A 27,255-nucleotide genomic window follows, 5' to 3' on the forward strand; every position below is an offset into this window, starting at 1 on the left:
TTATAAAAGAATATGTAGATAAAAAAAGTGTCGATATATGCCTTCATTTTTCTTAATAGTTAAAGTTAAAACTGAACTTTTTAAAATAAAGTATTTATCGTGTCATTTTCACCAACTAGCAAAACATTTTTATAAGTTTAAAATGGTATTTTTTTAATATAATAACCAAGAAAGTTTTTTTTGAACTATGTTTATGAACGGAAATAATGTGTTAATTACGTAAAGTTTGAAGGCTAATAACCAGAAAAAGTCTAACTTATTTTTACAAGAGAAAGATGCAAAGTTATCATATCTTTGCTTGCGGTCTCCGAGATCTGTAGATACAGTGACGTCATGAGGAGGGAAATCGTAGCTTCAGCTCTAAGAGCGGAGTGAACTAGCCCTTGTATTCTCTTTAGCCCTGCCCCACACTACCTCTCCATAACGTGTAGAAATACATTTTACACTGATTTACCTCTCGGCCATTGTGTTTTTTCTTGTTCCGTTTTTCATCTATATTTTCTCTCTCGGCTTCTGTGGTTTTTCTTTCTTACCTTTATTTGTCCATTTTTCGTTAACATTGTTGTTGTTCTTGTTCATTTACGTCACACTAGAGCTGCACAATGGGCTATTGGCGACGGTCTGGGAAACATCTCTGAGGATGATCCGAAGACATGCCATCACAATTTTGATCCTCTGCAGAGGGGATGGCACCCCCGCTTCGGTAGCCCGACGACCTGCACGCGAAGTCGAGCACTTTGCGGTAGAACAGTTTAACAAGGACCAATACCGCACAGCCTCGGTCCCTACGCAGGCTGATACAAGTGGTCACCCACCCGCACACTGACCGTAGCCAGTGATGCTTGACTTCGGTGATCTGCTGGGAACCGTGTCTTAACGATCAGTCCACTGCGGGACTTTTCGTTAACAACTTCATGGTTTTTTTTTCCAAATCATTTTTGTCTAACTGTATTTGCGACTGTCAAGTCTTGAAAATGGGCGCCAATTTTTGGTGCGCTTTAAACATGTCAACTGTCTTTCAATTTTGTATATTTTTGAAACGTACGAAAATTTCTATCAGGTAATATCTTCCCGTTTCAGTTTCTTGGGATTATTTGTTTAAATGAACAAGTAGTTTGAGGAACTTTGGAAAAAGCTAATGCTGACCTCGATGCGTACACCAAATTTCGTGATGATCTGTTAAAACATCATGGATTAGTATAAATTCAAGATTACATCTCCCACTTAAAAATAAATCCTATTCTTTAAAATCCTATTTTTTTTAAAAAAATGAAGATCGTATTTAAAATTATTAGTAAACTTTATTGACCTACACTTTATTACAATTTTTTTAAAGAGTATATTACGTGTAGATACTTCACTGTTTAAATAATACTAGTACATATTTGTATAAACGCATCAAAATGTTGATATAATATTCGATTTTTAACTATATCAAATTTAATGTACTTAATGAAAAATTACTAATCTCCTGTTGCTGCTGTTTTCAGCCGCCATCATTATAAATAAATGAAAAATCAGTAATTAAAAACTGTTATAATGATGGCGAAAAAGAAAAAAGTTAGAACTTACTTCTTCTAGGTGCACTGAATCTTGAACCACCATTAACACAACAAACAAACAAAGCAAACAACAAAAAATACATATTTTTTCAACCTTCTACTAAAACAAACCCGTTGCTTCAGCAATCAATCCTTTTGTTAACTGCGGATGAACGTGTTAGTTTTTAAAAAGTAAAAGAAACAATTCACGTGTCAGAGTTAATCTGTTGAAGAATGAAATAAAGAAAAAAAAAAGTTGCTGCCTTGTTTTAGATAAAGTCATTAGTGAAAAATTCCAGTCCAAGTTTTTGTCTGACCGGAAGTTGTGAGTCACGTTATGTGCGAACAATGAAGGATACACACAATACTTGTTCTTGAAAAAATTAAAATAAATAGCTTTTAGTTATTAATAGTTTTTCGATTTTTATAAGCCAACGTTTGAATGAAATTTGTTTGAATTCAAGGAACCAGAAATATTGTAATTAATCTTTAAGAAATGAATTAAATTAGGTACAATATTACGAAGGCCAAGAAAAAAAATAATGGAAGAGAGCATTTGCAAGGAGATTTTAGGGAATTTTGGAAAATCGGTTTTAATATTTAAGTATAAGAACGTCTTTTACACATGAAAAATCCTCCTTATTTATTGACTTAGCAGAACAATGTTTTTCAATTACAGTAATTCATTATTTGTTCTTAAACTAGAACAGTTGAGTTACATTTCTATAGAACAGTTGGAATTAATTTTTACTAATTCCTTATAAAATACAATATTTCAAATACAAGAAAAACTTAGTGGAAGAGCATGCTATAGGAGATTTTAGTGAATTTGGGAAAATCAATTTCATTGATGGACTTGGAAGTAAAATAATGCTCAACTCTGTACAATCGTCTATAATTAGTTCTCAAAATAGGATACTTAGGTGATGTTTCTTAACATGTTCTTCCACTTATCTTTGCAATTACGATTACATAAATCATATCAATACCTATAAGGTCAGAATTTGAAGAAACGATGATTTCTTCAGGTTCTTTTGGATCAATGAAACCATGAGATTTGCCTAGAAAATAGACGCCAACAAGCAGAGCGATTGATTGGAAGAGCTGGAAAAGAATGTAAGAATAAATTTTGGGAAGCTATATACGGTTAATTACGCCCTCTCACAGTAACAGGGCCGGCCCTGGGAAAAGGCATGCAAGGCAGTCGTCTAAGTAATGTTATAGAAAAGAGTTTAAGAGCAAAAATCTTTTTTTTTTTTTAAATATCAAAAAATCTAATATTTAATATCTTAGTATCGATCCTCATTAAACTGTTATTTTACCGTTAAGTGCTCGACTAAAATCACTTTTTTTTTTACAAAAAAAAAAAATTTTTTTAGAACATTATTTTTTTTTTTTTTAAAAAAAGGTCATTATAAAAGGAGTAATAAAGGATGCAGATATAATGTACTGAATACTAACAATTACTGAGTTAACAATAATATACTGATGCAATTTTGAGAGCTGCTGCATACATTTATTCAAATTACGCGAACAATTAAAATAACACTTTTGAATTTCGTATATAAACTTTGATAATCATTGTAAAGGTTGTAGAAAATTTCTTAGATCAGGGATGGGCAAACTACGGCCAGCGGGCCAACTGTGGCCCGCCGGAAGGTTTTATCCGACCGCGGAAAGAATTTTAACTTGCCAATCCGTGGCGAATATAGACAATATACATTATACATCAATTTTCTACTATTATCCACGGTCTACTTTGTTTAAATCTAATTTTTTTTCCTTCTTTAACAAAGTACTGATGACCTTTTTACTTTCTCTATTTTTGCTCTACAAAACATAAATTGATCGAAATAGCTTCAGAAAGCTTCAATTGGTGAAATGTTGAAAGCAGAAGTTCTTTATAGAATAGCCGTAGATTGTAGCCAACGCGCGTTTGTTTTTCTCGATGAGCTAGCTGACATACGGAATCTAATACAGGTAAATTGTATTTCACATGTGGCAGGCTGCCATTTTAAGCTCCAACGACCGGTGCGAATTATTGCGTATGGAAAGATTACGCACATATAACGTTATTGTAAATAATGGTGAAATTATTAAATGTATAGAATAGCTAGTGCTTGTTTGAGTTATTTGTAAAAATTTTTAACCCCAAAATGGTTACTGAAAAACGCAAAGTTGATTCAGAGTACAGTGCGTTCAATGATGAATGGACTTGGAAATATTTTTTTACAGTTGTTAAAGATAAGCCAGTATGTATTATCTGCAATGAGGCTGCAGCAGTTTTCAAAGAATACAACATTAACCGACATTTTACAACCAAGCGCAAGAATGCCAACTACGTAGCAATGTCTGAATGTGAAAGAAGACAAAATGCAGAAAGTTTTTTTAAAGAATGATCAGACCGACAAAAATTTTTTTAAGAAGATAAACAGTGTTCAAGGAGCAGCTACGCATGCAAGTTACATTGTAGTATACAATATTGCTAAAAATAATAAATCTCTTGGTGATGTGGAGTTTGTTAAACAATGTATGCTCCAAGTTTTAGATGTTTTATATCCAGACATGAAAAATAATTTTGAGGCTGTAACCTTATCTCGAAAAATGGTGACTTCTAGAATCAAAGTCATCGATAAAAATTTAAGAGTTATGAAGATGGCTTGAAAAACTCCATTTTGGGTTTGAACGCAGATTTCACGATTTCAGTGCCCTTCAAACAGAATTAGATATTTTTACCGTGCCTTTCAAAGTGAATTGTGAAACAGTGAGGTCGGATTTGCAGCTTGAATTAATTGAGTTGCAATCTAACAATCATCTGAAGTGGTTGTTTTGAAATATGCCAAAGTTTGAGTTTTACAAATCATTACCAAAAGCTAGTTCCCCAAATTTAATATCTCATGCCAGATAATCAGTGCTATGTTTGCTTCATTTTATTACCACGTTTATATAAACTTGCCTTCGTGTATGTCTGTCCGGGTGGAATTTTGTAATCGATTTTAAACTAACTTCCCGACTAGCTACAAACTTCAAATTTGGTACATAGTTCAGAACTGGATGACAATGCATGAAAATGAAGAGAAAAAAAGACATACAAAGTAAAATAAAATTAAAATTTAAAAAAAAAATTATTATATATTGAATAAGTGATTTCGTATGAACCTTAGAAAAAATCATTTCAGGAGTTGACTAATAGACAAGCATTTAGCCTCGTTCCTCAAAATAATTAAATCTCACTTCGAACCTCAATATAAAGAACTTTTAAAAATGAAATCGCACATCTTATTAAATGTTTCAATTAAAACTTGTAATCGTTTTTTTTTTTTTTTTTTTTTTTTTTTTTTTTTTTAAGAAATTTTTTCTTGGCCCACTAAACTTTTTTTTCTCGATTTTTTGCCCTCGACCAAAAACGTTTGCCCATCCCTGTCTTAGATCATCAAAATGGACTGTTTAAAAAAAATCTTATTTCATTCTAAAGTTGTTCTTTTTGTGAATCAATGAAAAGATGTGAAATTTCTTATCACATCTAAATCGGCACCTTTTATGAAGGGAAACGTTCTTCTCACACTCAAAATTTGTTCGTTAATTTTATAAATCTTCGAAAATACATCAAATTTTTTAGCATATTGAAAATTTACCGCTTTTCCAAGAACAAATTTCGTTTTCTCGTATTTTATGTAAACAATAACAAGAAGAAAAAGTAAAAAAATAAAATAAAAAATTAATGAAAATGTTTAAGTGTTTTGTATAAGGTGTAAATCGTTGGTTTAAAATCTCCAGTTTAGTTTTTAAATTTTTAAAATAAGATTCATTTCTCAATTAATAACAAAACTGATAAAAATCTAGTTTTTCCTATTTTATTTTATTTTATAACCGTCGTTGAACAGCTGACCCAAATTTGGGGTTTACGATTACTTATGTTCCATTCCGTAGCCTTGTAATTTTGAACCCAATCCAGAAGACAAGGGAACTTCTGGATCAAGTATTGGGAGAAATTTGCCTTCGGGGAGGACTTTTTGATGGAACTAACTCGCATTTGCGTTTCATGGAGAGGAAAAACTCGAAAAACTCACGCGGTTAGCCTGGCGGCAAGGGGACTCTAACCCATGATCCGTCTACCACTGAGGATACAATTTTGTTCCATTAATCAAAAACAACATTAACTTTTTCTTTCTTTCCCTTTTGCAGCGAAATACATGCGCTGCAACATACATACATACAGCGAAATGCAGCGAAATACATTTTGTCTAAGGTTTTAAAATGAGCAAAACACTTCATTTCTTTAAAACAGCTTAATCCTATTCCTATTACGATCACTGATAAGAATGTACTATGATAATTCATTAAAAAAAATAACTGATATGCTATAAAATTAAAAAAAAATCACTTTTTTATTAATTAATATTTTTAAAAACACAAATAAGAAGATATTTTTTTATCGGAGCCGACTATTCATTTATTATTGAAGCCATTTATTTCAACTATACCGCAAACAATATAAAAATTGAGGAAATTAATTAAAAATTTACCTGTTTGCTGAGCATCGTGTTCTAGTAGTTTAGAGAAATTACAGACACTCGACTAAATATTAAAAGCATTTCTAATTTAATAGAATCTATTTATTTATTATTGATGCCATTTATTATCAACTATACCGCAAACAATATAAAAATTGAGGAAATTAATTAAAAATTTATCTGTTTGCTGAGCATCGTGTTCTAGTAGTTTAAAGAAATTAAAGACACTCGACTAAATAATAAAAGCATTTCTATTTTAATAGAGTCTATTTATTTATTATTGAAGCCATTTATTACCAACTATACCGCAAACAATATAAAAATTGAGGAAATAAATTAAAAATTTTACCTGTCTGCTAAACATCGTGTTCTAGTAGTTTAATGAAATTAAAGACACTAGACTGAATATTAAAAGCATTTCTAATTTAATAGAATATATTTATTTATTATTGATGCCATTAATTATCAACTATACCGCAAAAAATATAAAAATTGAGGAAATTAATTAAAAATTTTACCTGTTAGCTAAACATCGTGTTCTAGTAGTTTAATGAAATTAAAGATACTCGACTAAATAATAAAAGCATTTTTAATTTAATAGAATCTATTTATTTATTATTGAAGCCATTAATTATCAACTATACCGCAAACAATATAAAAATTGAGGAAATTAATTAAAAATTTACCTGTACGCTGAACATCGTGTTCTAGTAGTTTAATGAAATTAAAGACACTAGACTAAATAATAAACGCATTTCTAATTTAATAGAATCTACGGCATTTATTATCAGTCGGGACCTGATAAGCTATTCGCGAGCTTATTTTTGAAAACAACCGATCACACTTCAACTTTTACTAACGATAAGTTTTAAGAAAAAAAATTCCAGATGTAATAAATATAAAAGTAAAAAAATCCATGAGAAATTAAGCTGCGTGTAACAAACTGTTCTTTAGTTGAAATAACAAAATATTTAAAAGCAACATTATATTAGTGTAAACGTTAATTCGACAGGTAAAATTTAAAAAGATTGAAATTGTGAATGAAAAGTAATATGAATATAGTAAAAGATAGGAAGAGGATTGTCATAACTCATTTATTGAAAACGTTTATGGTAAAAGTTCAAAATACGGGGTGTCCCGTTATCATTCATCTTAATACATGCTATTAAGTTCCTTGACAAAAATGGAGTAAATTGCATACACCTTAAGTGCCGCAAATCGATATTAAACCCAGAAACACAATCGAAAGCTAACGAATCATTATGGAGGAAGGCGAGTTAGAAAACCTCAAAACTTGCTAACAATCTTTAACGATAACCTTATATTAAGTAACACTTCAAATCGGAAACGATTTTACAATGATCTCTTTGGAGTCTCTTATATTTTTAAAAATTTCGATATAAATATTAAAATTAACTCTCTCTCTTAAAAATTTGAATATTTTAAAAAGAATTTTTTCAGCATTTAACTACACTTTAAATTTTAAAATACTAATGAAGAATAAAGATGAAATGGTGTAACGTCCTCATTAGTGAATAGTATTGTTCAATACTATAAGATTGAAGTCGTGGTGGCTCAGGGGATAGAGCGTTCGCCTTCCAATGAGGTGAACAGAGTTCGAATCCCAGCCAAGGAGAGTACGAATTCCGCACTCGGCTCGCACCGATCACAGTGTTGAAGTAAAATATTCTCAGTAGTAGACGGATCATGGGTTAGAGTCCCCTTGCTATCAGGCTTCTGTGGGAAGTCTTCGTGGTTTTCCACTCCATGTAAAACAAATACGGGTTAGTTCCATCAAAAGGTCTTCCACGAAGGCAAATTTCTCTCAATACTTGATCCAAGAGTTCCCTTGTCTTCTGAATTGGGTTCAAAATTACAGAGCTACTGAGTTGAACATTGATAGTCATAAACATAAAATCGGGTCGGCTGTTTAACGACGGTTATAAAATAAAAATGCTATAAGATTAGTATGTTTTTTTTACTATTATGACTGAGAGTAGACATACGACCGCCAAAGGGTTAATTGTTTTAACCAGTAGAATTTGATGGGATCACCTCACTTTTTCAAACGAAAAATAATTTGGTTTCACCGTTAATGATCTTGACCCGGAAATTTTTATTTTATTTTATTGAAATATCTCTGACTATAATGAATGTTTTTACATCTTCTTTATTAAACACTTGATAAACACCACACTTTATTCTATTTAAAGTGCTAGAAATTTCACAAACACTCTTTCTTTCAAATTTTGAAAAATTTTAAAAATTTAGTTTTTTTATGAATTTTGCAACTTTCAACAGAGTGGGTGTGTGTAGGGACCTCTTAATTAAAAATAATCTGTCTGTCTGTTAGCATCTGTCTGTCTGTTAAAAATAATCTGTCTGTCTGTTAGCATGGAACACGTCACTTCATCCAGCCAATAGCCGCAGTAGCTAAGAAATTTCTTAAGCGCTTAAACTTTTGAGGCAGTGTCATTTTAAACAAAATTTTAAAAATCACAATATTAAATAATAAAATCAGTTTCAATGAGCAACATCTCTGGATAACATTTAATTTCTGTTATAATTTAAGAATTTTCCCCTTATTACATCACATATATTTCAATTACTGCGCTGCACATAACAATGAAAGGATATTGAGTTTGTGGGTTGATCTTGCACCTGGAGAATTGTTTGAATGATTGATACACTATCGGCAGACGCTGTATGGGCTATATGAGATAAAAATGACATTTGTTTGGTAGGAAAAAAATGCGTTTTATTGAGCATTTGGGTACAAAAGGTAAAAAACACAATTTGCGCATATGAGAAAACTTAAAAAAAAGGATTTCCTTAAATGAAAATTGTTCGCCGGACGGCCAGCAACGTTGAACACCTTTGAGGCATCGAGTCAATGAGGTTGTCAATGAGGAGCTGTAGTATTCTGCCCCACTCCTCCCGAAGAGCTCTTTCCAGTTCTTGGAGAGCTTGTGTGGGAGGTAGGCGTACAGCAATTCCTGATGGCAGTAACAGGATATTTTTAATAGATAGTTTATTTTAAACTAGTTGCAGCACTAATCAAATACGTAATACAAATACAAAAGCCAAAAAAATAGGCACTTTTATGACCGTTTTCTTGAAAATTAAACGATCGTTAAGGGGTTAAACATGCTCGATTGGGTTCATGTCCGGCGAACACGTTGCCCAATCCATTCGTATGACTCCTTCCTCCAAAAGGAAATCATTCACCTAGTTAGCACGATGTGGCCAGCAATTGTCGTCCATTGACAGGATGTCATCTCCAATTGCTGCAGCGTAAGGGACTTCAATAAATCTCAGGATCTCATTATTATTAAATTATTAAAATTTAATATGAAACAACCACAAAAGGAAAAAAAAAGCAGTGAGTCTCAATCATTTTTTCAAAATTTTCTTTAATAGTTTCTGCGTAAATTGAATATGATACTTGACAAGTATTAATTATAATTATTTAAAATTAAAAACGAAACATAGTTTTTCATTTATTGGAATTCCTGGAGGTGAAAATGTTCGATCCTCAAGGACGCAGGGAATCGTAAAGGGCGAAATTTTAATTTCGGAACTAGCAAGAAGCTACAGGGAGTAAATCCAATAAATAAAATATAATAGTTCGCTGTTACTGTTATCTAGTAATTATTTTTAACTTTAATTATAAATAATGTTGACCACATGCCATACTGAATCCATTGCTACTCTTAAAATAGGAAGAAAAAAAATTATTTTTTTAAAATTTAATGCTATAATAAATTAATATTCTTTTGTTAATTCGAAGATAAAATAGAAAAACTTAATGCTAAAAAAATCATAGAACTCATTGATTCTTATTTTATACGCATAAGATATTTTATTCATTTAATAATATATTTAAATAGAGCATGTTTTTATTTTTTGTAATAAAATTTAAATGTTGTAAAAAATGTAAAATTTTGTCAAAATTTATTGGTTTTGAAAATTTTTAATTAATTTAATTTAGTAATTAGTATAATAACGTATTTAAAAGGAGTGTGTTTCTATATTTTGTGATAAAAATTTTAGCGTTGTAAAAACAGAAATTTTTTGTCAAAATTTATAGTCTTATACATTTTAATTAAATTATTGAAAGTGTTAGTGGGAATTTTTCATACCCAAAAAGTGCTTTAATGAAAAATTATTTTTTCAAAAGAATAAAAAAAATTATATAATTAATTGCGTATATATACGCAATTTTTTAAACATTTTAATGAATATTTTTCCTTTTTTGATCCACCTGAGAAAATTTTTCTGTTTTGATCTCCCTGACTTGTACTATGAAGAATTAAATGATCTGCATAAAAGTATTATTAAAATATGCGTCCTATTTTTATGGTGGTGTTGATGGAAGAATAAAAAAAAAACTATTTTGTGACTAAGTAAAAGAAAATAAAGGTTTAAATATTTTTAAAAAGTAGTATTAGATTTCTGAATAAACTAAATAAACCTACTCGTCTATTTATATTGATAAGTTTTTTTTTTTAATGAATATTTCAAGTATGCTATTTCTATTTAGATTCAGTTTTTATTTTTCAGTGTTTTAATAAACATTTATCTTTTTAAATATTTCAATTAAATTACATTTTTTATTCAATAAAAATAAACGTTTTTGCATAGAGTTTATTATGATAATAGAGCACGTAATTTCTCCAGTAATTATATAAAGAGCAGTAAAGAAAAACATACTAATTAGAACATAAAATATACGAACATATTAATAAAGAACATATTTAAAACAAAAAAAATTATTAAAAATCGTTTTCTTTTTTATTTACAGAAAATTTATTTTTTAAAATTATAATGCCTTTAATACTTTTTGAAACTTCATCTCATAATCTGTAAATTATGTAAGACTTAATACTTACTCCAAAAGATACATATAGTTTGTTCTTATACCACGGGGTGGCAGCATTAGCTGTGCAACACGCAGATCTCAAACGCTGAATAGCCTCCATATTTGGTCATGGCATAATTAAAAGAATGAACGAAAAAATAATAACTTGATCGTATGAAAAAAATTTGAGAATTGTCAGTTAAATTATCGTTTTATGGCACAGAAAAAAAATTAATCGTTATCCTCTATAAAGAAATACCTATCATTTTGTATTGTTAAAAATCAGAAAAGTTCTACTCAAAAACTGAGTAGAAATAAAACTAAAAGCTTTGGTATTCTTCAAAACAAATCTTGGATGAACATCGATTTAAACATATAAGATCCAAATTTATAAAATTTGTATTGGATTTCATGTTTGACAGATTTGCGTTTAACAACTTTTTTGCCATTTCACACACATCATCACTATTATTGCTTTCAAAACAAACAAGAAATAAGGGGAAAGATGAGGGAGTGAGAACCAGTCAATTATAGGATCCAGCTCGCCACCTTGGCGCATGCGTAGAGGTAATTGTTTCTTAAATAAATGGAATGAATCAATCTATTCCCTCCTTATCTTCTGCATCAACAGCTTGCAAATATGTAATCGTTAATCTAACCAAATCGCTAATACAAGTTCGGAATAACAATTTAATCGTGCGAAATGTAGAAATACTGAACAATTTAAAGAACAGAATATTGTTCGAAAAAAAAAATCCCAGTTTGAGAAATTTTTAAAATTATGAATTTAATGTACTTTTAACTTAATATTTCTAATTCCTAAATAAAGAATAATTAAAGGAAAAGAATAATCTAATATCCATCGAATTTGGTGTTTCAGCTGTATCCTCAATAAAAATATTTATGCGCAAAAACAAAAAAATTGCTTGAGAAATTTTTCAAATTCTGAATTTAATGTTAAACCAAATTTAATACCTTAATATTTCTGTAAAGTAATATTAATTTATAATGAATTATTAAAGGATGGTGGCAGGAAATGTGTTTTTTTTAGAAATATGAATAAAAAAGTATGCTAATAAATCATTGATTAAATTTAATTAACTTTTTTAATTATTAAATAAAAAACTGATAAATTTTAACTTTCGCTCGTTTTGCTAAAGATTAAAACTAGATTAAAATAATAAGATATCATTTTACCATAAAACTTTCTAAAATAGTATTTAAATAGAATTTTTTTCCTTTCTACTGATTTTTTATAGTAATTAAAATCTTTGATAGACGAAGGTAAATTCAATTACATTTTTATTTTACAAGAACAATCACTAGGTAAGCGTATTTAAAAGATAAAAAAAATTTTAAAATATTATTTTTTTAATGATAAAATCATATTAAATGCTGCCCAATGTATTGGACAATAGGATTTTAAGAAAACATTATGGATCAATGACAAATCTAATTTTTAAAGAAAAATGCCTTCATTCGTTATCAATTTTTGGAAAATGTCACGATGTATAAAATGATATGATCACTTTCCTCAAAGTGCCTAATACCTATAAAAAAAAAGGTTATTATACGCAAATAAATTTTTTTCGTGTTAACTTATTCGTTTTTAACTTATATTTTTATAGTTTAGTTAAAGAGAAACGCTATCAAAAACTAAAAGAATAAAATTTTTACTAAGTTTAATAATTTTTTATTATTGCTATTTTATTATTCTATATATATGGCATAATAATTTTCTACACGATTTTTAATCCTTTTATCTTGGCATTTTAAAATTGAAGTGAATTTCAAAAACAATCATAGACTAACCATAACGGATGAATGATACTTCTCTCTTGTGATTTGAATCTGTTTTGTCTCTAGGGTGTAACAATTTAATAAAATATTTTAGAACACATCGTATTCAAATACATATATGAAGAAAAAAATTGTTGGCTACATTTACTATGAATTAGTAATAAAAAAGGATATTTCTATTCAAATGGATATTTCTATTACAGAAGTTCCATCAAGTAAATAAATAAAAAAAATTAGATTTTTTTTCAATTGGTAATTTTTTGTTGGTGTGCTATTTGAAAAAAAAGTGCTCCTAAAAATTATTAAATTGTGTTAAAAAAAACATTAAAATTTTGAAATGTTACCTCGTTTACGAACTGCACTGAATAACAACTTAATGTAAGTTTAAGTTAGAAGAGTTATTACATTATTTCCGTTTCATTAAAATGTTTGTATTCAATTTTAAAAAAAAATCTCTCAATTGTATTCAAATTATCACAGAAAAAATGAAATTTTCCTACTATATTTCTTCCCTTAAAAGTTATAGAAATTACCATTATTTTACTTGAAAATCATGAAATTATTTTACTAAATTATGTATGATCTAAATAAAGAATAGATCTTTTAGGATTTAAAAAAAAATGAATTACGGTATTTTACGGTATTTATGCTTAAATATTTAATTGACCTGCCGAGCACGTCAATTAAATACAAAGCAACGCAAGATAGAAAATACTTCCCTACAGGATGGAATTTTCACTTGCCCCGTTAGCGATTTTTCCAATTCAGCAGCCCTTGACAATCCGCTCTCCTGTTTGGTATTTTCTCAAGAAAAAAAAAATAATTCTTGACTTTTTTAGTTCAGGTTACAAATCTTAAGATAAATAAAAGCTTGCATTATAATTGACATCCAAGAGGAAAGTCTCTAACAAGGAGAGCGAGTGGTAAAAGGCCACTGGATTGTAAATTGGCGCTGCTTCCTTGTCCGACAATGTAATTTTCGAGCCCGAATGTTTCAAAAACAATCAAATAAGAATTTTTGCAAAATTTTGAAACATTTACTAGGCCTCGATCCATGGAATAAAGTGAGCAATGCTACATAATATATAAATTGAGTATATTTAAAATTAACTGTTAAGAGGTTCTTCCTCTCCCAACAGAACTCAACTGTCGAACCCGGGTGAGACGGGATGAGAAATTTCCTAATATGCTTTTAATCATCTTTATTTAATTTTCACAAATGATGGATTCTTACTTTATTTGGCAGTGTCTTTCGATACATGTAAAATGCAAGGGGGAAAAAAAGGAAAAATGTATTTTTGAAAGGTATAATGCTGTCTAATAGTGCTATNATATATATATCTTGTATATATCGAATATATATATCTTGTATATATCGAATATATATATCTTGCAAGAATACGTTATATCTTTCCATATAACGAATTTATTATTGGGATTTAGCGACTTCGTTAAATAGAGGTCCGACTGTATTTTATCATTACTATTTTATTATTCTGTATATATGGCATAATAATTACTGCACGGTTTTTAATCCTCTTATCTTGACATTTTAAAATTGAAGTGAATTTCAAAAACAATCATTGACTACCTATAACGGATGAATGATTCTTCTCTCTTGTGATTTGAATCTGCTTTGTCTCTAGGCTGTAACAATCTAATATTATACTTTAGAACACATTGTATTCAAACACATATATGAAAAGAAATTGCTAGCTACATTTACTATGAATTAGTAATAAAAGAGGATATTACTATTCAAATGGATATTTCTATTACAGAAATTCCATCTTACAAATCAAAAAAAAAAAAAAAAAAAAAAAAACATTTTAATTTTTTTTCAATTAGAAATTTTTTGTCCATGTGCTATTTGAAAAAAAAGTTCTCATAAAAATTATTAAATTATGTTTAAAAAAAAAGCATTAAAATTTTAAAATGTTACCTTGTTTATGAACAACTAAATGTAATTTTAAGCTAGTAGAGTTATTACGTAATTTCCGTTTCATTAAAATGTTTCTATTCTTCAATTGTAACAATTTTTAAGAAAATCACTCAATGGTATTCAAACTATCACTGGAAAAAATAAAATTTTCATATTATATTTTTTCCTTTAAAAATTACGTAAATTACCATTATTTTACTTTAAAATCATGAAATTATTTTCTTAAATGATCTAAATAAATCTATGATCTAAATGTATGATCTAAATAAAGAATAGATCTTTTGGGAATTTAAAAAAAATCAGAAATAGAAGACGTTAAAAGAGTTCTGGAATTTTGCAAAATTATTAGGGTGAACATGTGCGTCCTTATGCTTACCCTAAAAAGCACGACACGTTAGTGATTTTAGAAAGGGTGATAAATGAGTAGGAAAATTTTAAAGCAATCTATATCCGGTATTTTATGGTATTTATGTTTAAATATTTAATTGACCTGCAGAGCACGTTAATATAGAAAATACTTCCCTGCAGGTTGGAATTTTTACTTGCCCAGGTAGCGATTTTTCCAGCCTGTTTGGTATTTTCTTAAGAAAAAAAGTAATTCTTGACCTTTTTAGTTCAGGTTACAAATCTTAAGATAAGTAAAAGCTTGCATTATAATTGACATCCAAGAGGAAAGTCGACATAAAGAGAGCGAGCGGTTAAAAGCCACTGAAAATTGTAAATTGGCGCTGCTTCCATGTCCGACAATATAATTTTCGAGCCCGAATGTTTCACAAAACAATCAAATAAGAATTTTTACAAAATTCTGAAAAATTTACTAGGCCTCGATCCATGGAATAAAGTGAGCAATGCTACATAATATATAAATTGAGTATATTTGAAATTAACTGTTAAGAGGTTCTTCCTCTCCCAACAGAACTCAACTGTCGAACCCGGGTGAGACGGGATGAGAAATTTCCTAATATGCTTTTAATCATCTTTATTTAATTTTCACAAATGATGGATTCTTACTTTATTTGGCAGTGTCTTTCGATACATGTAAAATGCAAGGGGGAAAAAAAGGAAAAATGTATTTTTGAAAGGTATAATGCTGTCTAATAGTGCTATATCATCAAAAGTTATCACCAACTACAAAAAAATATCAAGAAAACACGAATTGAAAATTTAACCAAAAATACAAGATGGTGAGGGTTAATTCAAGCAAATGTTTGAGGTTTAAGAGAATAGCAGTTAAAAACTAAAAAAAGAAAAATATATTCACTATGCTTAATTATATTTTATAGCTTCTATTTTTTTATTTTATATATCTGGAGCAATAATTGCAACATAATTTTTAATTTGGTCACCGCAACTCAGGTAGTTTTACTTTTTAAGAACATTCGGGACAGAATAATTTTTTATAGGTTTTTGAGCAAACACATTTGAAATTAACTAGGAAAAAGCATATAATACAAACTCTCAATCTGTTTTGCTGTTTAACATGAATAAGTAGTAGCACTTATATAGAAAAAAAAAATAATTCGAAAAAAGTAGTTTTCAAGATAAATTCAATATTTTTTTCCTAATTGATTAAGCTAAATATTTTTTTAAAAACAAGACCAAAAAGCACAATGTTATTTTACAAAATGAACTAAAAGACTAAGCAAACTACAAAAGACTACAAAAAGTCCAACTGCAAATGGTTGAAATATATGTTCGATAAATTTACGACTTATGCGGGAAAAGGCGAATGGATTGATTTAAACTCCACTTTAAAATCCTGGACATAAGAAACCAGCAATTTTCAAAATTTTCGTACCGGACAACCTGGTTTATCCCCCCTCCAACAAAAGCCCTTCTTTTTTTTCATCCCGATACATCTCAATTCCATCATTCATTTAAATTTTAAAATTTACTTAAAAGGAGGCCACGGGAGAAGCCTTTCATCGCAAATTTATTTTATCTCCATAATTATTTAAAAAATTAAAGTATAGAAAAAGTGAATTCAGAAAAGCCTAGAGTGAGCCATAAAGTTTCAAATGCTGAAAAAAAAATTTTGTTTTGTTTTTAAAATATCAAAATGCAAACAAATTATTGAAAGAGAACTCCCCCATTGCATAATCCTGAGTTATCTTCTCATAATTTATTTTCATTTGGATATTTAGAAATTTTTTTTTTCAGTATTCGAAACCTCACGATTTACTCTAGGTTTGTTTGAACTCCCTTTTTCTAGACTGTAAATTTTGAATAACATATGGAAGTGAATGAGAATTAGCCATGAAAAGTTTCTCCCAAGGTATGGTGCCCTCTTAAGTTCTATCAATGTTCTAAACAGGCAATTTTTACAAATATTGTGTATTAAAACATTTACCGAATTTGTTTTCTAAGAACTTATTAACTGGCCATTATCAGCTGATAAATTTATTGATGCTATATTAAAAAAATTAAAATAATAAAGTACTTTTTTAGAAAAAAAAATCAGGGAAATTTTTTTCAAACGAAATATAAAAGCGGTGATTTTTCAAATTACAATGTATTAATACTCTACAAGCACACACACACACACAGAAAAGAAAAAACATAAAAGACTAAACGAAATTTATATCCCTGCTACCTGTATATAAGTTGTATTAGTAGTAGTAACTTTTTTTACGTCTCAACGGAGAAAATTCAAATGGCTATTGGCGAAGTTCTGGGAAACATGCCTGATGATCCGAAGACATTCCATCACAATTTTGATTCTGTGCAAAGCAGATGACTTCCCCACTTTGGTAGCTCGATGACCTGAGCGTGAAGTCTAATACTTTGCAGTAAAACTGTTTAACGAAGGCCGGTACCGCGCATCCTTTGGTCTCTTTGTAATCTGATCAAAATGGACCACTCACTGACTACTGCCAGGAATGCTCAACTTCGGTGATCTACTGGGAATCGAGTCTTAAGATCTGTATTTTAAGAGCCGTGATCTTAATGTGGGATTGCATAAACTTTGCTGTTCCGCAGTGGACTGATCGTTAAGACACGGTTCCCAGCAGATCACCAAAGTCAAGCATCACTGGCTACGATCAGTGTGCGGGTGGGTGCCCACTTAGATTAGTCTGCGTAAGGACCGAGGGTGTGGGGTATTGGTCCTCGTTAAACTGTTCTACTGTTAAGTGCTCGACTTCGCGTGCAGGTCGATTCAAACCCGCTACCGTCAGGCGTCAGAGCGTTTGACGGAAAGTTCGGAAAGAATTAAAATCGATAAAGGAAAAATTTTATTTGACTACAAAATTTCATGCCACTTGATGCCATTTCTCAGAGTGCCGTTGTAACACACTTGTTACAAGTAGTACGGTTTTCTTGCCGGGAGTGATTGGGATGAAGTAACCTTTCTTTGTGTAAATAATGTTTTCCATTTAAAGGAAGCCCATAACTTCGAGATTTATAAAATTAGATATTTACATTTGCAATCACAAAGCTCGAATACGCCATCTGAGAAGAGCAACGGTCCCGTGTCTTGACCCTTCCACCTCTTCTTAGTTGTATAAGAATGTACTACGATATTTTCTTCTTTTTTTTTTAAAAAATATTTCTCGTATTTAAATGTTAAAACTACTTTTTTTTATATTTTCACGACGTCTTTTTTAGAACTATGTTCAATATAGTTTTCAGTTCCAAATAGTTTCCCTACTCAAAAGTTATTAATCTACTTAAAAATCAAGAGAGAAACTAACGTACTTTCTTTTCCTATGACTCTCCACACGCTTTCGAACACCAATTAACACACTGCAGCCTTATCGATGCAGAGCGCAAGAGTGAAACTGTTAAAAAAGCAGGCCAGAAATCTCTAAGCTAATTTTGTCTAACTAATTTTACTTGCATCCAAAAGCCCAAATTTGCATTACCAAATCACCTTATTGGCGATCGAAATGGGCTGTAGGTGGCGTAGAGCAAAACTCTTTACCTACGGCAACACTTCATATGCTGTCACCATTAGCATGTGGAGAGCCATAGGAGGAGGAACAGCGGACGTTTCTGTCTTGATTTTTGCCTAGATTAAAATCCTAAGTTGGGAAACTATATGGAACTGAAAACTACATTAAACATAGTTCTAAAGGAAAACATCATGGGAATTAAAAAAATTGTTTTTAACAATTAAATATGAAAAATATTAAGAAGAGGAGACACGTCGTAGTGCATTCTTCTGCAACTGAAAAGAGAAGGAGAGGGAAAGAGAGAGGTTCAAGACATGGAACCGGTCTTCTCCCCAGATGGCGTATTCGAGAGTTGCGATCGACATTTCAACTGCTGTTCAAGAGTGTCGCAGTAACGAAATTCTTCTTTGGTTGGTTAAATGAATAGATATGAGTTATTACTTGATTTTGTGATTTGTATGAATTTTGAAGTTTAAATCTGAATTGCTGTAAGTTTAAATTTATTTATGGAATAGTTCTTTCTGTTAAAGAAATAAGGTAGAGAAACGAAGATAGTTTTCATGTTTATGTGGAAAATTATGGCATCAAGTTTTCTATAACTCGATTACTTTATTAAACTTTTTTTTGGCAACTGTTTACATTGTTATGGCTGCCGTCGGAAGTTAATTTTATTATTTTAACGGTTGTTTTAACAGTGGACATCAAAATCAGATAGTATGTGCTGACATTTTTTTCTGATTTCATCAAGAAAACAAATCAAACTTTATCATATAGATAAAAACTTTATCGTGCTAAGTGTAAACTATTTTTTAACTTAATTTTTATGAATTGTGAGGTGAGAAAATGATTTATAACCTGATAATTTTAAATTTTTAATGGTAAGTTATGGAAATATTGTTGATGCACATTGTTCTTTTTGCAATTAAATATACTTTACACTATTTTTTATGTGTTTAACTTAAGATTCTTTGTTTATTTTTAATGTAAAGATTAATGAAGTTCATCCTTTAATGATGTCTACAATAAGTATTTAAAGAAATCTAAAATTTATATGCATTTCCTTTTCTTTATTATTTCTATTAATTAAAAATTTTTTAAAAATTTCTTAAATGAAGAGTTTTTTTGATTAATCTTAAAATTACAGATTTTAATCATCAGATCATTCAGTCATTAATCATTTAATCTGATCATTCTTAATTAAATTCTATATGTAAGATTTTTTTGTTGTTTATAAAAAATCTAGTATTGGATTCGCCATTTGGTAATTAGATTATATCACTTATTAACTTGTTTTGTTGATGCCAGTGTCAGGGCTTATAAGCAAATTCTGTGCATTAATTTTACCTCAATAACAGGCTAGTTTATTTATCTGTAATGTTTTGAAGCTGTTAAATAGGAATAATGTTATATAGGCCTAAAATTCGCAAAAATATTTTTTTTTTACTGTTATGTAACTTTTCTTTTTAATTGTAAGGATTTAAGCAAATTTTTTATCTTTTTTTAAATTAACATTAAAAAAAAATGGAATTCTCTGAAAGGGTGGATTCCTGACCCAAAGATTTATTTAACCTTCAGAAAGTTTCATAAATATATATGAGGTATATAAAAATATTCATTCTGTGGAGTGTCGCTCTAATTCCTGATCAAAAAACAACAACTCTCAATTTTTACAATCAATCTCAGAGTTACCAGTTTTGGCATGGAGTAGGGAATTTTTGATATCCTGATGAAATATTTATTTACTCATAATTTAACTAATTATTGTTAATAATTCAATGTTTTTGAGACAATTACTGGTCGTTGACATATTTGGTACAAATAGGTAATATTTTTAAATAATTAATTTCTTTTTGTATTATTATAGGATTTTTGGTAATATTTCAGAGTTAAATTTATTCATTGTGAAAAATATATAGTAGGTTCAACAAACCTTAAAAAATATATAGTAAATTCAACAACGAAGTATTTTTTTGTACAATTTATATGTATTATCCATGGATTCCATATCTACTGTGATTGGATCTATATCTTTTCAATGAGTTGGCCCATAAAAAAAATTGTCACTGTTTTATCTCGTTTTATTCAATGTAAATTTCTTGCTCCTTTTTACATTCACTTTACTCTTTTGTGATTTTGGTGAATTTTCTTATAAAATGTTTTATTATCACATAATGTTTGCGTTTCAGAGCATCTACCCAAATTACAGTAGTATCTTGATTGATTGTTTCTTATGGGACTATTCATTGTAAATGACAGATGTAGGAAAACAAATGTAGATTAACTAAAGTATCAAATGAATTGAACATTGAACATAAAAATGAATACAGTGTATGAATGAGTACAGTAGTACTAAAAATTTTAATTGAAGGAATTATGTGCGTAATACAAAAATAATTACATTGCAGTAGGAAGGTAAACATAATTAATTTTGAAAAATGTTGGGGAAATTTTGTTCGCCCGCACTATTCTTTTATAATTGCAAATAATAAATTTTTGACATTTCTAACCGATTGCTGTACATTATCTGTAAGTTTGTGTGAATACTGAAAATTTCTCATTGTTTCAAAGGCATCGGGATATTCTGCAATAGTCATTACTGGCTATGGTTCTGTTTCGCTATATCACTTAGTACTTCTTCAGCTTCTGCAAACATTTCAAACGGATTTCATCAGACAATGCATGAACATCAAACCTAAAGTTTCATGTGTTTTCTCCTAACTGTGACAAATTCCCATTTACTTTAACAGTAGTTTCAGCCGTTGATTTCTTCTGAAAACAAAATAGATTTAATTTTTAAAAAAAATGTTGGTAGAGTTTTTGATTGATAAAGCGAAAATAGCATTTGCGATAGGACTGTTAAAACAATAAGATATGAATAGGAAACAAAAGATGCAGGAATGAGGATGAAAGTCTGACTGTACTAGGTGGTAACTCTATTTCTGACGGTTTGCTTTCATATAAATTTTTTTTTGTTACTTTATGTCTTTAATTATCTTGTTTATTTAACTTTTTATTGGCCTTGAATGAATAATGAGAACATCATTGACCATTAATTATTCCAGGAACCAAAATTTATCCTAAATACAAAAGGCATTATTTTATGGTTTTCTGAAAATTATTTAAAATAATGTAAGAAAATTTAGTAACTAAATTAGTTAATAATTCTACCAAAAAATAAATAATAATAAAAAGTTAATAAAAAATGAACTAATTAAAATTTAATTTGTGTGTCAAAGATTTTTGTAAAAATGTGATATAATTAAAGTCAATGTTATTTTACAGGAATTTAGCTATCAGTTGAATTCCCCCCCCTCAAAACTAAATAAATAAATGCTGTATTTTAAATAAGATAATTCAAAGTATCTCCATCATTTTTATTTGGTTGCTGAGTTTCACAAAGACTGTTGCCAGAAATTACTTTGGAAATTTGTTGATCACTAGAGCGACTGTATACTGTATCCCTATTTGATAACCTGGGAAAAAATAGTTTTGCTATGAGGAGTTAGCTGCAGATCTAAATGCAACTTTCTAGGTATGGCTGCTCGAAAGCCAATTAGTTAGAATAGTCTGAGGAGTCATTTTTTTAAAGTTCGGATTTTTATGGAGGACCTCTATTTAGTAGCAGGAGTTTCTCGAAGGGTCAATGAAAAAGCCTAGTTTTTTTCTATAGTGACCCTTCTATTATAGCATTGAAATTCAGATTATTATTTTATTCTAAATTATAATTAACGTCATAAAATTGTAATTAAATGATCAATACAATTTTTAATTTTACTGTAAATCATTTTATCCATGCAATTTCCTATTAAAGTTTCTTCTGTCCTATTTATTATTGTGAGTACAACCAAGTAGAATTTAATATTATTTCATTAAACTGAGCTTATTGTATATTTCCAAAAATAAACTCATCCATGTGAGCCATCATAAGCCAAAATGTATGCTTTTTATTTGAAAATTTACTAAAAATTTGAAACTTGTATATAAGCTGGCATTAAAAAAAAAAGATTTAAGGCCTGCTATGCTTGGAAGTAAAAAATTTCTCTCTCTCTTGCATAATTTACTCTCTCTGATGGTTGCATAGTGGGTCCGTAAAAAAAAGCCTGGACCTTCCAAATTTGTAATTAGAAGATTTAAGAATGATAGTATATTTTTTTCAAATTGTCCTTTTTATGTGTTTATATTTAAGTATTCTGTTTTCAACTATTATTTTGTTTTATGTTTGTGTTTTTTAATATTTACTGATTATCGCTAATGGTCTACAAAAGGAGAAGTATTTCTATTGGTGATGTCCTAACGAGATTTATCAAAGTTAATGAATCTGATTATCAGTCGATCACTAAACTTTTGTTTTCGAAAATCTTCCGAAAACTCTTGGTTTGTGCTTGTAAATATACAGTGCAGTAGTGTCTTAATAATTCGAGGTAGGTGTGATGAAATTATAGAAATTTTTTTATTTATCATCATTTTATTTAAGGACTTTGCCAAAACACACATTTAAAATCGCGTGAGCTTTTTTTGCAACTAGATGCTTTTTTTAATTTGGTTTGTATGGATATCTGGATAGATGGCAAACCTTTGCTAAATGGAGTCTGTAACTTATTAATGTTGTGAGGTAATGAGGTTACTCTTACGTTTTAATAAAATATTGAGTTTGGGATATCAGTAAAAATTTACATTATAATTAAAAGTCTCAGTATCAGAAACGCTACATCATGATAGCGGGCTCTATAGATTATTTCAGTCTGAAGATTATTTATTACTTAAGTTTTATTTTTAAAAAGCGAGTAAATGAGAGAAAATTGCTGAGATATATTTTTGAGGCATCTCTAAATTTATTTTTTATAAAAATTATAAAGCTAAATTGAGAAAACATCACAAAGATTGTATGATTTTGTATTTTTTTTCATAATATATGATTTTATAAACCTTGTAACTAAAATTTTTGCACCATGTTTGTTAGATAAGGCTGAATTTTTGAAATTATATTCTCTGTCTGAGTGCGTTGAGGTCGCAAACCAATTTGCTGCATTCACGTCACAAATTCTGCTGTTGGTTTTAGAACCCTATTTAACTTTTTAAGATGCTTAATTTAATTGTTATGGAGTTCGAGGTATTTTAATGTAATTGCAGAGAAGATAACTCAATGGAGATCTGCTGGAAAAAAAGTCAGTTTTATATAGGGGGAGAACCTGCAATTTTGTCATGGCTGTGTCTCCAAATTTTTGTTTTCACCCTTGAATACTACTTTCATTTTTGCCTAACTTTGTTACTATGCTTTTACTCATTAATTTTTCTGTGTCTTATGTTATATGTTTTACCTGTTAAAGATAAAGTAAAGGACTTAAATAGTTGTCTCTATTTCCAAACATAAGAATTAAAAATTGATAATGATATGTAGCATATTTATCGAAATTTATTTTAAAAAAAGTAACATCTAAGTTGAAGGAAATAGAATTGTATAAGCAAAAGAGCACTTTCAGAGTTATAAGGTAAAATTTTATTCTCAGATTTCTGTTAAAATGAGAAGATTCTGATTTTTAGAGTTGCTGTCAAAAGTAACATTTAGGGTAATAGAAAGTGGAATTTTATTCATTTGTGTCAAAAGTTGCACTTAGGCCAGGGTTGGCCACTTCTAATTCGTTGAATCATCTACATTTTCACGACTATTTGTTCTGTGTACGCGTCACAATAGGTACAGTGATTAAGATATTGAGTTGTCATTATAAAATACTGGGTCTATTTCTGGTGATAGTTTATAACCTATTCATACCACTTCTGCTCGACGCTGATTTTATTGTCAATATTAGGACACAAAATATTTAAACTCTATGATTTCTTCAACTAAAAACTAGTTTAGAAGGGTTTTGCTTTATGTAGGTTTACAAAACTGTGTGTATAAAAGTAAAAAATATATTTAGTTATTTTGATATGTTACATGTTGATTGCTATTTTCTATGCCATAGAATGTTTAAAAAAAATGTGTATTTTTTGTTTATGCTTCTTTTATTTACTCGTTCTCTACTATGTGGCAAAACTTTAGTTGAAAAATGTGAGCAATTTCATGATATTTTCATATCAGCAGTTACTGTGTACGGTATTTCTGAATTTGAAAAGATTTTTGCTGTATTAAAAAGCTAACTACACTACAAATAAGTAGGTATGGTAATATGCCTATAATAGATTAATAAATAACATGCAAGTTAGTCAAGACGTAAAGTTTTGAATTATATCTGCAATTTAGATTTTTTTTTTATTAAAATTTGTTTATGTTAAATATATCATGTAATTTTGCTAACGCTTTCAATGTTGTAAACCACGAGATTTTTATTGAATCTATTACTGATTTTGCTCTTATTTCATCGAACTTTGACATTGAAATATTAACATTGTTTCTACCATTGTTTCTAACATTTTCTGCATAGAAGGTAGGCAGGGTAAATAAAATAAATAATAGGTAATAATTGAAAGCGATCAACTTTTATTACACTAGCGTTTTGGTAAGACAACGCCAACTATGACCCATGAGCCCCATATCTGACATACCTATTTTATAAAGATAATACAAATGCTCTTTTTTTTCTTCTTCCATTATTGCCTTCCTTTTGCTTGATTCATCTCTTTGACGTCAATTTTGTTTTTTTGTTGTTGCGGATATTAGATTCTTGAAAGCGGAAATTTGATAAATGATATTATATATTTTTCATTGTTTGTTGAAGAGCAAACAAATGGGGTTTCTATATCTTTTCAACATAGCCAAACTGCTTGCTCTGCCTCAATTCTATTCTAACGCTGTGCTTATGACCAGCTGTTTACGTTTGTGACAGTTTTTAGTAGATTCTAGGCTAGGGCTTCCAAAGTTTAGCTAGGCTTAAAATTTGCGTAGTTTTTTGAAGTTTGAATCACTTAAAAACTAACTTAAGTAAAAGAAACGAAAGAAAGGATTAAAAAAAATAAATAAAAAAAAAAATAGGGAATAGTCAGCACGTGCAGAGCACTTTGGAATACCAGTTCAACGTTTCGAAATTGTTAAGAGCAAAGATTTTATTCTACTTTGAACTAAAATAAGAAATTAACTTTTTTAAATGCAGCGTAAATTATTGGTAGTTCAAAATTAAGCATAATTACAATTTCCCCCTCCTTAACAAATAGAAAAATCTGGCAAGTCTAGTTAAATTTTGCCGAAAATATCTGGTTTAGAAAAGAATTTTTTCGAAGTGTTTATTTTGGAGCACTCTTACGCACGGCTAAGAAGAATTGGAATTCTTCTTCTGTAGCTCTACTGCTTGTTGCAGGCCAAGGCTGTCTCCAAACGTTTCTTCTATCGGCAATCATCCGCTGCCCCAGTTCTTCAACGGTTAAACCCATTTTCGTCTAACATTTCCTCAACTGTATCAAGTCACCTGGTGGATAGTTTCGAATAATTTTGCGCAAAAAAAAAGTTTAAAAATAACACGAATGGAGTTAATGACTTTTTAGTTGTAAAGATAATAAAGACTCTCGTGAATTATTGTAAAAATGTTCATTAGCATTTTTTAATTCACGAGCTTCGACTTCGAAAAAGATTCAAAATCTAAGAATGCAAATAAGAGTATAGAAATATTTTCAGGAAGGTTCATCTGTTTAATAAAATTTTAAATTTGTCTTAAGATTTGATTTGAATGTAATAAATTGCAAAAAGAAAAAAAAAGATATCTTTACTATAAATTTCAATACAAATTATTGCATAATGCGTTTTCGAAATTACCAACTTTTTAAAATTATATTGCATCTAACTGCGAAAATTCCGATTCAACTTTTTTATTATATTTAAAATCATTGCTTTAAATAGTTTTGAACTACCTTTTTTTTTTTTGGTTCATGGTATGCATTTTAAATAATTATTCAAAAGAATTTTTTTTATACCGAATTCCATTTTAAGAAATTATAGTGGACCTTGATTATTCGAAATCTCTCTCATCCGAATACTCGAATACCCTTGTTAACCTAAGTTAATTTCAAAGTTTTCATTTTCCGATTTTAATAATATGGTTAAATTATAATTCGCGAAACCTTCATAAAGAAGATTTCACTTTATATTTCGAGATTACGTAGAATTGGTCACTTTATGTGAGTAACAGGTAAACGCTTTGTTATAATGAAGTTGATAGCTATGGTTTTGCTGCAAAAGAAATTTAAAACCAGTACATTTTGTTCTTTGATTCGTTCTTGAGTTTAGTAGTTATGCATATATACTTATATAGTTATGTATGGCTTCCACAACATTATTATAGTGAAAATTTAAGATGAAAGTCTTATAAAGGAAAAAAAAATATTGCGTGGAGTCCCTCCGCCCGGAAGAAGTTAAACTTCGTAACCTGCGACGTTAATTGTAGAAGAATCAGCAGTTGTAAAAGGATCACTAATTCTATTCAACGACTCTTTTTCCTGCTCCGCTCGCTTCCGTGCTCTGTAATAACCGTAATATTGTGCATTTTTCCCTCGTGGACCTTTGGAACCAGTGGAAGTGCTTGTGGTTGCCTCATCGTCTCGCCATGGAGAATGTATTTGTATTAATAATGTATGTGAATGCGTCATAATGTAATTTCAAAAGAGAAAACCTAACAATCAATTGATATTCACAAGAGACGTACCTTGACATAACCTTAAATCCGTCGCATTGTCCGTGGGATTGTTTTCACTCATTTTTTACAATTGTTATCCACTA

The 27,255-nt window shown here is 29.4% G+C and overlaps 2 protein-coding genes across 18 annotated transcripts in view; one reads left to right on the forward strand and one right to left on the reverse strand.

Moving 5' to 3' along the window:
• LOC107450275 (ectonucleotide pyrophosphatase/phosphodiesterase family member 3) overlaps positions 1–11,477 on the reverse strand; it is a 47,470-nt gene extending 35,993 nt beyond the window's left edge. Inside the window, exons 1-2 of one of the 4 annotated variants that reach the window (XM_043041575.2) lie at positions 10,948–11,477; positions 2,531–2,645 (exon numbers count right to left, since the gene is read on the reverse strand). In XM_043041575.2, coding sequence (XP_042897509.1) covers positions 2,531–2,645; positions 10,948–11,037 — 205 coding nt within the window. In that variant the 5' untranslated portion in view covers positions 11,038–11,477. Of the gene's footprint in view, positions 1–1,572; positions 1,829–2,530; positions 2,646–6,404; positions 6,486–6,741; positions 6,912–10,947 lie in introns of those variants that run through there. The other 3 variants (XM_043041576.2, XM_043041578.2, XM_043041579.2) reach the window with 3 other exon arrangements.
• The window catches only part of LOC107450274 (phosphatase and actin regulator 1), a 173,871-nt gene that overhangs the window by 45,858 nt on the left and 100,758 nt on the right, over positions 1–27,255 (forward strand). For 3 of the 14 annotated variants that reach the window (XM_043041565.2, XM_043041573.2, XM_071180095.1), the window contains exon 1: positions 19,158–19,386. The exons of 1 other annotated variant lie outside the window; for it this stretch is intronic. The gene's annotated coding sequence lies outside the window, so the exon portion shown is untranslated. Of the gene's footprint in view, positions 1–19,157; positions 19,430–27,255 lie in introns of those variants that run through there. 10 more of the 14 variants (XM_071180085.1, XM_071180093.1, XM_043041566.2 and 7 more) reach the window with 8 other exon arrangements.

Source organism: Parasteatoda tepidariorum, chromosome 4 (genome assembly GCF_043381705.1).
Source record: "Parasteatoda tepidariorum isolate YZ-2023 chromosome 4, CAS_Ptep_4.0, whole genome shotgun sequence".
In the NCBI taxonomy this organism is placed as follows: domain Eukaryota; kingdom Metazoa; phylum Arthropoda; class Arachnida; order Araneae; family Theridiidae; genus Parasteatoda; species Parasteatoda tepidariorum.